The 11,914-nt window shown below is 29.5% G+C and overlaps 1 protein-coding gene across 1 annotated transcript; it reads right to left on the bottom strand.

The window, feature by feature from the left end:
• Window positions 1-3,260: 3,260 nt before the first annotated feature.
• LOC121203696 (uncharacterized) lies at window positions 3,261-3,998 on the bottom strand. Its single transcript, XM_041074136.1, has 2 exons — window positions 3,666-3,998; window positions 3,261-3,533 (listed from the first exon to the last, which is right to left on the bottom strand). Exons 1-2 carry the CDS (start codon window positions 3,996-3,998, stop codon window positions 3,261-3,263), a joined length of 606 nt encoding a protein of 201 aa, XP_040930070.1.
• Between the last annotated feature and the right edge of the window lie 7,916 nt (window positions 3,999-11,914).

Raw genomic sequence — 11,914 nt, 5'->3', positions numbered from 1 at the left:
GACCAAGAAACTCTTCATCATTCTCATAAGGATGAAATTGATCTTTATTAACATCTAAAGATCGTACAACCATCGGGGTACTCAATGGATGTGCTTTATCCATATAAAATTTATTTAAGATCTTTTTCGTATAAGTTGACTGATGGATATGAATTCCATCTTTTAAATGCTCAATCTGCAGGCAAAGACAAAATTTTGTTTTTCCGAGATCTTTCATCTCAAATTCTTTCTTTAAATAATTTACTGCATTTTGAAGCTCTTCAGGAGTTCCAATAATATTTAGATCATCTACATAAATAGCAATTATCACAAAGTTTGATTCAGACCTTTTTATAAAAACACATGGGCAGATTGGATCATTTTTATAACCTTCTTTTAACAAATATTCACTAAGACGATTGTACCACATACGCCCAGATTGTTTTAATCCATATAAACTTTTCTTTAATCTGATTGAGTAATTTTCCAAGGAAACTTTATATCCTTCAGGGATTTTAAATCCTTCTGGGATTTTCATATAAATTTCAGTATCAAGTGTACCATACAAATAGGCTGTAACAACATCCATTAGACGCATGTCAAGTTTTTCACGTACTGCTAAACTAATAAGGTATCTAAACGTGATTGCATCCACCACAGGAGAATATGTCTCTTCATAATCAATGCCGGGCCTTTGCGAAAATCCTTGTGCTACAAGTCGTGATTTATATGTTACGACTTCATTTTTCTCAATTCGTTTTCGCACAAATATCCATTTATATCCTACTGCCTTTACATATTTAGGTGTTTGGACTATAGGTCCAAAAACCTCACGTTTAGAAAGTGAATTTAATTTTGTTTGAATTGCGTCTTTCCATTTTGGCCAATCTTTTCTATTTCTACATTCCTCAATAGATTTAGGCTCAGGATCATCATTTTCTTTTGCTATTTCAATAGCAACATTATAAGCAAAATTGTTGTCAGCAACTATATTTTTTCGGTTCCATCTTTTTCCTAAAGTAACATAACTTATTGAGATTTCTTCGTTATCACCATTTTCAGGTACCTGAACCTCTTCTGGGGTTTTTTGATTAGTTATATCTTTGGACTCTTCTAGGGCACTTGCCTCCACAATATTACCATCTTAAATAATTGATCCTTTCCTTTTACGAGGATTTTTATCTTTGGAACCGATTGGCCTTCCACGCTTCAGGCGTGGATTACTTTCTTTTTCACTAACAATTTGCCTTATTAGGATATCAATTCGTATTGGAGCATTTTCAGCTGGTATGTGAGATTTTGTAATTCTCTTTAGGTCAGTAAATGAATCTGGCAGTTGATTGGCAATGTTTTGCAAATGTATAATCCTTTGAACTTCTTGTTCACATTGACTTGTACAAGGATCTAATTGAGATAATGATGATCCATTCCATGTAATTTCTTTAACCAGTTGTATTTTCTCTCCCCCTAATGTTGGGAATGTTGTCTCATTAAAATGACAATTAATAAATCATGCAGTAAATAAATCTCCAGTTAATGGTTCAATATATTTAATTATAGAAGGAGATTCATAACCAACATATATTTCCAACCTCCTTTGAGGACCCATCTTTGTGCGTTGTGGTGGAGCAATTGGAACATATACTGCACATCCAAAAATTCTAAGATGGGAAATATTTGGCTCCTGACCAAAAGCCAATTGTAATGGGGAGTACTTATTATAACTTGTTGGCCTTAAGCGCACAAGTGCTGTTGCATGCAAAATAGCATATCCCCAAGTTGTAACAGGTAGTTTTGTTCTTATAAGCAATGGCCGAGCTATTAGTTGAAGGCGTTTGATAAATGATTCAGCTAAACCATTTTGTGTATGAACATGAGCTACAGGATGTTCAACTTTTATCCCAATTGACATACAATAATCATTAAAAGCTTGGGATGTAAACTCACCAGCATTATCAAGACGAATAGTTTTGATTGCATAATCTGAAAATTGTGCTCTTAATCGAATTATTTGAGCAAGTAGTCTCGCAAACGCCAGGTTACGAGTCGATAATAAGCATACATGTGACCACTACTAGATGCATCTATTAATACCATAAAATATCTGAATGGTCCACATGGTAGATGAATGGGCCCACATATATCACCTTGAATACGTTCTAGAAATGTTGGAGATTCAATCCCAACTTTAGTTGGTGATGGTCTAATAATCAATTTTCCTTGAGAACAAGCGACACAAGATAAATCCTTAAATTCAAGAATCTTTTGGTTCTTTAATGGGTGTCCAATTGAATTCTCGATAATTTTTCGCATCATAATAGATCCGGGATGGCCTAATCGGTCATGCCAAATAGTAAAAGTATGAGCTTCTACAAACTTCTGGTTTGTAGTAACATATGATTCAATTGCACTAATATGTGCATAATATAAACCTGATGAAAAAGCAGGTAGCCTTTCCAAAATATATTTCTTTCCACATTCAACATTTGTAATATATAGATATTCAACATTTTTCTCATTCATAGTCTTAATATGATATCCATTAAGACGAATATCTTTAAAACTCAATAAATTTCTTTGAGATTTGGTGGAATATAAAGCATCATCAGTGATAAATTTTGTACCTTTAGGTAATAATATAATAGCTCTTCCAGAGCCTTCAATAAGTTTTGAACTACCCGATATTGTATTAACATGGGCATTACTCATTGTCAAATGAGAAAAATATTTTTTATCTTTGAGTATCGTATGTGTTGTAGCACTATCTGCAAGACACATGTCTTCATTGATTTTGGGTCTATCGAAATTTTGTTGAATATTCATATTCTTCATAAAAACAAACAAAATATAATATGAGAAACATTACAAATATTTATTAAATATATCAATTATTTTTTTATGCAAGAAAATAAAATATACTTTAAAAAAATGTCAAAATAACAACAATTTTTCTAATGATTCTCAAAGAAATCTGCCACATCTAGATGAGTTATATTATTAAGGTCATTAAATTTATCATCCTTGTAGGCATGGTCAGTTTTATTATTATAGTGAATATCTTCATCTTTTGCCTCTATTTCATCATTTTGGGATATAAAATTTGTCTCCATATGCTTTCCCTTCCTTTTAATGGATGCTTGATAAAGTTTCACTAAATGCTCAGACGTACGACAGGTACGTGACCAATGCCCCTTCATACCACATCGGTAGCATATATTCTCAACAATCTTTGAAGGATTATTTTGACCACTTCTTTTTTGTCTTTCATTGTTATTATTTTTCTAGTGGTTAGAAGTATCATTGTTATGACCACCATGATAACGATTACTAATACGTCCTCGACCACGTCCCTCACTACGTCCACGACCTCGGCCGCGACTTCTATATTTTCTATTTTCATAATTATTGTGTACTGCTACATTCACTTCAGTGAATGGTGCAGAACTAGTGGGACGAATTCCATGATTTTTCATCAATAGCTCATTATTTTGGTCAGCCACCAAAAGGCATGAAATCAATTCAGAATACCTTTTAAAACCTTTTTCACGGTATTGCTACTGCAGGAGCACATTAGTAGTGTGAAAGGTTGAAAATGTTTTCTCTAACAAGTCCTCATCAGTTATGTTTTCTCCACATAATTTTAGTTGAGAACTAATTTTGAAAAGTTCTGAATTGTATTCACTTACAGTCTTAAAATCTTGCAACCGTAAGTCCATCCAATCATAACGAGCTTTAGGGAGTATCACAGTTTTCTGATGGTCAAATCGTTCTTTCAATTTTTTCCGCAACTCAAGGGGGTCTTTCACAGTGAGATATTCCACTTTTAATCCTTCATGCAGATGATGACGGATGAAAATCATTGCTTTTGTCTTGTCTTGATTAGATGCTTCTTTATCTGCTAATATAGTGTTTCCTAGACCTTTAGCATCTAGGTGAATTTCAGCATCTAACACCCATGACAAATAGTTCTTGCCTGAGATGTCTAAGGCTGCAAATTCAAGTTTGGCAAGATATTGCATTATAATCACTTGAATCAAAATAAAAAAAATATTAGTAAATTAATAAGTATTCTCAATCGTAAAATAATTCAATTATATATACCAAATTTGCTAAATAATAATATGTATGTCAAATATTGGCATAAAGAGGAATAGTCATGATAATAACTTAACACAAATTAAATTAATTGAAATTTCTTTTAATAAAAAAATGTAAATATAATTATCATTATTAGATTTTAGTTGTAAAAATAAATATGCAAATGTTACCCAAAGCAAATATTTCATCTAGAAAATAAAATAAAAGAATTATGAAAATACGTATACCGTATATAGTTTAACGGGAGTTATATGGGCAAATTATAAAAAGTCGAAATGACGTAAACTTCACTATGAATTCGTAGAAGCTCGTGCTGATAACGTGTTATAGAAAAATTAATAAAACAATAAATAAAAGAGGATGAAAATACGAGAGAATTTCATTATTTTATTTTCACTTACAAGGTGCTATTTATAAGCTCCTTTACATTCAATTAATAAATGTATTACATTGAATGAATTAAAGTTTCTTAATTACTCTATTTAATAATCTCTTAATTATAAATTAAGTAAAGAGTTTTATCTCATTACTTTAATATGCTTAAAGGGGTTATGACATTCATTTAATTTACAATAATTTTTTTAATCCAATTATTGCCTAATGATGAGTGACTGTTGGTAGGAAAAAATAGTGGTGCGGTCACCTCTTGACATAGTTTATTACATCCCATTTTGATAAATAATGCTATAGGAATATCATTTTGGGGTTTAATTAATTTTTTGGTATTAACAGGGTAAAAAGGTCGAGTTAGGATGATTGCTTATATTTCTATCTCCACTTTATTTATTTTTTAAAAATATAAACGAGCAAATAATTAATCATTATTATTGATTATACATATTTTAATTTTAAAAAAATTTAAGCCAATTGAGTAATTGTTTTTAACATTATTTATCATTAAAAAATTCAAAATTTTATTTAAAAACTACCGAGTTTTTTTATCATTAAACTTAATAATTAAATTGTAAATTTGATTTTAAATAAAATATTATGCTGTTGATCAACAACAATAGTTAAAGTTCGTATCTAACAGTTAAAATTTACTTGGAGCAAAATTAAAATGTCATTTTTTAATATTATAATGATAAAAATATTGATACCAAGAAATTATTAATGTAGTTCATTGATTCATGTGAACATGACACATGCTTGAAAATGAATTACTGCAACTGTTCCACTGATGCCTAGAATGGTCTCCATTAATGACCTTTTCTTTTTGAGTTACAATTATTTTTTTTTTTCCATTTCTTGCAACTAAAAGATCAATATTTCAAATTTGCACTTGAAATTTTTTATATTGGGAATTAAATTTTTTCTGGTTCAATTAGATTTTAAATTTAGCAATTATTTTTATTTTAGAATTTGAATTTGATAAAAAAATTTCACATTAAAAAAGGAATTTTATTTTTATTCAAATTAGATCCTAAACTTAATAATTATTTTAAAAAATTAATGAAAAATACTTTTAAACAAAAAATACATGTTTAACAATGTTTTTCAACTTAAAAGTGCATTTCGTGTTTATAATAAGCAATAAGAAACACACCCTAATTTAAATAAAAGTAAAAAAAATTAAAGTCTCAATATGAAAATATTTGTCAAGTTTATAATTTAATTGAGACTAAAAAAATTTAAATTTTAATGTAGAAATAGCTATCAAATTCAAAACTCAATTTAAATAAAAAAAAATTCAAACTCAATACAAAAAAAATTAACTAGTGTTTACTAAAAGACAAACTCCAAAATTGGCTTACAAAAATCCAAGCATTTCTGGGCTCCTAGCTAAGAAAGCGCTGATACGAATAAAGGGTAATTTGGATAATGAGGTTGTTTTTCTGAAAGTTGGTAAGCTTATCTGTGGGTTTAGCTCAGCTGGTTGGGAATATTTGGCAGCATCAGAGGGACTGTCTTTAATGCGTAGATGATCGAAGGTAATGCATGTAACCGCGTTTGAACATTGGAGGTCCATTTCTCCGCATTCTTTTTCCACCTTACGTTCGGCCGAACGACGTCTATATTAATAAAATAAATTTATTTTATATTTTTAGTATTATTTGATAAAATTTTAATTTTTTTCATAAATATTTTTAAAAATTATTTTTCAAATAGATAAACAATAACCAATAACTCTTATGTATTATTTTTGAAAAATATTTTTATATAAAATTTATGTATTAAATATTGAATATATATTTTACATTATATAAATAAATTTATCTATAAAGTACATTAATTCAATTTAAATAATCATAATTTTATTAAAAAATTGTTCAAATATCACGACTAAAAATTTCACAATCCAAAGGTGGAACCCATGACCTCATCCGATTCAGATTTATAGCTTGCCATGTGTCATCAGTTGTTTCATCTTCCTTTCCTATTTTTCATTTTCATGTCTATTCTTTTTTCTTTTAGTCTTCCACTTGGTTAAAGTTCCCAGTAAAATTTTATTTTATCTAATTTAATTCCGTCGCCGGAGATTAATGGGTTTAGCTATTCCTTTTTACAAGCATTCAAGCTAGCTTTCTGTTCACGATAAGAGGAAAATGACGACCATATGTTACAGTCACTGATGGTAACTCTGATTCTTACACGTGCATCCTTATAATATTTTTTTTATGGTTTTAAAAAACTGATTTTTGAAAAATTATTTATTATTTCAAAAAGTTAATATTTTTTTTATGTTAAAATGAATTTGTTTAAAATATTTTTTATTACTTTGACAGATTATCTGAAAATATTTCATAAAAATTGTTTTTAATAAAATAAATATATATTTAAGATTTTCTTATCTTTTTATTATTTAATTGAATTTATTTTATATCTATAAATTTATATTTTACATTCTTCCTTATAAAACAAACATGACATAAATATTTTTTTATAAAATATTATAGTGTAATTTCTTTTTAACAATAAGAATTTATTTTATAATAATTAAATATTTTGTACTAATCAATGTCATATATAAACTTAATAATAAATAATATTTAATTAAATTTTAATTTAAATTACATATGCGAGAGTACATATTGATATGCTAGAGTTGTAAAGGATAAATGAAGCTAAGCATTATTTAAATAAATACTCATATTTATATAATTAAAATACTCATATTTTTATACTAGGTTAAAATGTCACAAGTCCTTGTACTCTTCATAATTTTTAAATTTAGTCTATGTACTTTTAGTTTTGGGTTAGTCCTACTTTTTAAATATCAAAATTCAAGTTCAACTGTTAGCATTATTAAAAATATTTTGTTGAATTCATGTTCATTATAACGTCATTTTTTAATTACATGAATACCGAGTATTTTTTATTTAAAAATGTGACATCAAAAATATTGACCAAAAAATTTAACAATGTTAACAATTGGAATTGATTTTCAAATCTAAAAAGTAGAGTGATTATATTCTTGAAAATAAAAGTATAGGGACTAAATTTAAAATTTGTGAAGAGTACATAGACTTATGACATATTTTAATATTTATACTATAAAATATTTATTATTAATATATTTATAATTATCATAAATATTTATTATTAAAATAAAATTGAAATATTAAATAATTTATTAAATTAATATATTATATTAATAATTTATTATATGATTAGATATAGATAATTAAATATATATGTTTAATAATATTAAAAATTATAATATTTTATATTAATATTTTTATTAATTTTAAATATTTTTAAAAATAAAAATGTATTATTAATATAATAATATTAAACTTGAAGTTAAATTTTATATAAAAATAAGTCATTTTACAGAAAAAATATTTTTTTTGTTGACTTGTGATTAATTAACTGTTGACTAAATTATTTTTTATATAACAAACACAGAAAAATACATAAAAAAATTTTCTGTAAAGCATTTTTAGTGACAAAAATTGAAAAGTTGACCTTCTTTATTTTAATTTACCCAAATTTGTTCCTCGCATCTAAGGTAAAAGATCAGTCTAATTAAATAATGTTGTTAAATGTTATTGTTAAAATTTTAATTTAAAAATTAATAATTTAATCATTTATACATAAAAAATTAATAAACATTAATTTTTTAACAATTTATACATTAAAAAATAGCAAAAATCAACCATTTTAAATTCACGTGTTTTCTGTAAAGCGTAAGAAACAATTTTTGACAAATTAGTAAGGTAATCAATTTTGTACTAGTACTACACATATTAACCCAAACACTATTTTCAATAGTAAATCAAAATAACATATTTTAAAATTCATTTCAATACAAATATAATTGATGTTGATGTCAATAAAATTCATTGTATTTTAATTATTTCAACTTAATACAAACAAGCAATAACTAATAAATCTGTTAGAGATAAATCTGATTAAGCAACAAACAAGTAAAATAACAAAGAGATTGAAAAGGTTGAACAAAAATAATTTACGTGGAAAAACCCTTCCAAAAAGGATAAAAAACCACAAGAAAATAAAGTTTCACTATAACAGTAAAAATAAATAGTACAAAGATGAAGAGAAAACTAAACCCCGAAACCCGAAATAAGAACCCTCAAAACATAAATACAAAATTCTCTAAAAGCTTGTAAAAGCTAATACCTAAATGTGTAATGGGTTTTTTTAGGGTAAAAAAGTGCATATTTACAGGCTAAATTCGTAGGTCAAATAATATTAAATAATCTTCACTAATCAAAGTTCAACTAAAAAAATACTCAAAGTTTATGTTAGAATTAAGTGACCCAAATTCTTATTTAAATAAAATACGATGGAAAATAAAATAAAAGTAAAATCCATATAGAATTAGACTTCTTTTATTTTATTTTAGAATAAGGTTTTTAAACATTATTAAACTCCATCTATTTTATATTGATTATGATAAGGTGTTTCAATCATACTAGAATATGGTTTTGCAAGCCTATAAATAGACATAGTCTATTCCTCTTGTATTTGATTCAAATTTTTTGACATAGTGAATTTTCTTCTCCTCTACCCGTGGTTTTTTTCCCGAAAGGGTTTCCACGTAAAATTTGTGTGTTCTTTATTTTATTTTATTTTATTTTTCACAAATTGATATCAGAGCTTCCGGGTTATTCATCTCGATCACAGTAATGGCGTCTTTGAAGTATGAAATTCCGCTGTTGGATCGCAACACCAGATTTGCGTTGTGGCAAATTAAGATGCAAGCAATTCTTACACAGATGGATCTGGAGGATGCCCTGCTAGGGATATATAAGATGCCTTCGACATTAACAGATGAAGAGAAGAAGCGTAAGGATCGAAAGGCATTAACACAATTACATCTGCATTTGTCCAACGAAATTTTGCAGGATGTGATGAAAGAGAAAACTACTGTTGCATTACGAAAGAGGCTAGAACAAATATGTATGTCGAAAACTCTAACAAGCAAGTTGCATATGAAGCAACGTCTTTATGCTCATCGTTTGGAGGAAGGTGCGTCTGTACACGAACACTTAATAGTGTTTAAAGAAATTCTCTCAAACTTGGAGGCCATGGAGGTTCAGTATGATAAGGAAGATCTAGGGTTTATTCTACTTTGTTCGTTGCCCCCGTCTTATTCAACCTTTAGAGACACAATTTTATATAGCAGAGTCTCGCACAGTTGATGAGGTTTATGATTCTTTAACCTCGTATGATAAGATGAAGCATCTTGTGGTTAAACCCGACTCTTAGGGAGAGGGTCTCATTATTCGTGGGAGACAAGATCGAAATGCTAATGATGATCGTGGTAGGACACAAGAACGGAATCCTCATAGTAAATCTAAGGGTAGATCGAAGTCTTCAAACAGAGGTAAAACTTGCAACTTCTGCAAGAAGAAAGGGCACATTAAATCTGAATGCTATAAGCTACAAAATAAGATTAAAAGGGAGGCTGCGAATCAAAAGGGAAAACAACCAGAAAATTCCGGTGAAGCTGATGCTGTAGAAGACTACAGCAATGGTGAACTTCTAGTCGCTTCTGTCAATGATTCTAAAGTAAGCGAGGAGTGGATACTTGATTCAGGCTGCACCTTTCACATGAGTTCCAATCGGGATTGGTTTACAACTTACGAAACAGTATCTGAAGGTGTTGCTTTGATGGGAAATAATGCTTCATGTAAAATTGCAGGTGTTGGAACAATTAAAGTTAAGATGTTTGATGGAGTTGTCAGGACACTTAGTGACATGCGGCATGTTCCAGAATTGAAAAGAAATTTAATTTCGTTAAGTACTCTTGATTCAAAAGGGTACAGATACACAGCTGAAAGTGGGGTTTTAAAGATTTCCAAAGGGTCCCTTGTTGTGATGAAAGGGCAGAAGGCCAAGTTATATGTTTTACAGGGTTCTACTGTTACTGGTGATGCAGCTGTCGCTTCCTCTTCCTTGTCAGATGATGATATTACTAAACTTTTGCATATGCGCCTAGGGCATATGAGTGAGAATGGCATGGCAGAATTAAGCAAAAAAGGACTTCTTAATAGGCAAGGAATTTGCAAACTGAATTTTTGTGAGCACTGTGTTTTTGGGAAGAAAAAGAGAGTTCGATCCACTAGAGGAATCCATAACATGAAGGGAACGTTGGAGTATATTCATTCTGATCTGTGGGGGCCATCCAGAGTGCCTTCGAGAGGTGGAGCTAATTATATGCTAACCTTTATTGATGATTTTTCCAGAAAAGTTTGGGCATTTTTCCTGAAGTAGAAAAGCGACTTGTTTTCCGCATTTAAGTCTTGAAAAATTATGATTGAAAAACAGAAGGGAAAATAGATAAAATACCTCCGCACAGACAATGGCTTAGAGTTTTGTTCTGATGAGTTTAATAGATTGTGCAAGTCAGAAGGGATCATGAGACACTTGACAGTTCGTCATAATCCACAGCAAAACGGCGTTGTAGAACGAATGAACAGAACGATCATGGAGAAGGTTCGATGTATGTTGTCAAATGCCAACTTACCGAAGGCATTTTGGGCAGAAGCGGCCTCTACTGCATATTTTTTGATCAACCGATCTCCATCCGTTGCCATTGAGAAAAAGACTCCACAAGAGGTATGGTCTGGTAATCCTGCTAATTATTCTGATTTAAAGATTTTTGGGTGTCCTGCGTATGCTCATGTTGATAATGGAAAATTGGAACCGAGATCTATTAAATGCATTTTTCTTGGTTATAAAGCTGGTGTAAAAGGGTATAAGTTATGGTGTCCTGAAAATAGAAAAGTTATGATTAGCAGAGATGTTGTTTTTGATGAAACTGCTATGCTACCTAACTTATCTCTTAAAGACTCTTCCAATAAAGAAAATCAAAAGCAGGTGGAGCATCAGATTAATACAGAGTCAACTCCTCAAGCCAGAACAAAAATTGAGAATAGAGTTGCTTCTTTACCACAATACTCTATCGCCAAAAACAGAACTAGAAGAGAAATTAAACCTCCAAAGAAGTATGCCGAGGTTGATCTAGTTGCTTATACTTTAAATGTGGCTGAAGATATAGATGTGAATCAAGAGCCATTTAATTATTCTGAGGCGGTTAGCTGTGAAGACTCAGAAAAATGGATGTTTGCTATGCAAGAAGAGATGGAATCACTCCACAAAAACAGAACATGGGACCTTGTGAAACTTCCTAAAGGTAAAAAGGTTGTTCGTTGTAAATGGGTGTTTAAAAAGAAAGAAGGGACTCTAGGAGTTGAAGAACCCAGATATAAAGCAAGGCTTGTTGCAAAGGGTTACAGTCAAATTTCAGGAGTGGACTTCACAGTTGTGTTATCTCCAGTTGTTAAGCATAGTTCGATTCGAGCTTTGCTTGGTATTGTGGCCATGTATGATTTAGAGCTTGAGCAGTTAGATGTAAAAACTGCAT

This window comes from Gossypium hirsutum, chromosome A07 (assembly GCF_007990345.1).
Source record: "Gossypium hirsutum isolate 1008001.06 chromosome A07, Gossypium_hirsutum_v2.1, whole genome shotgun sequence".
NCBI classification, from domain to species: domain Eukaryota; kingdom Viridiplantae; phylum Streptophyta; class Magnoliopsida; order Malvales; family Malvaceae; genus Gossypium; species Gossypium hirsutum.
This window is presented reverse-complemented; position numbering and strand designations above follow the sequence as displayed.

Excerpts from the sequence above, each read along its gene's own strand:
- LOC121203696 (XM_041074136.1), bottom strand. The coding sequence starts at position 3,998 with ATGCAATATCTTGCCAAACTTGAATTTGCAGCCTTAGACATCTCAGGC. Across the intron at positions 3,534-3,665 it reads GGTTGCAAGATTTTAAGACT|CAATACCGTGAAAAAGGTTT; the intron begins GTAAGTGAATAC and ends CTCCTGCAGTAG.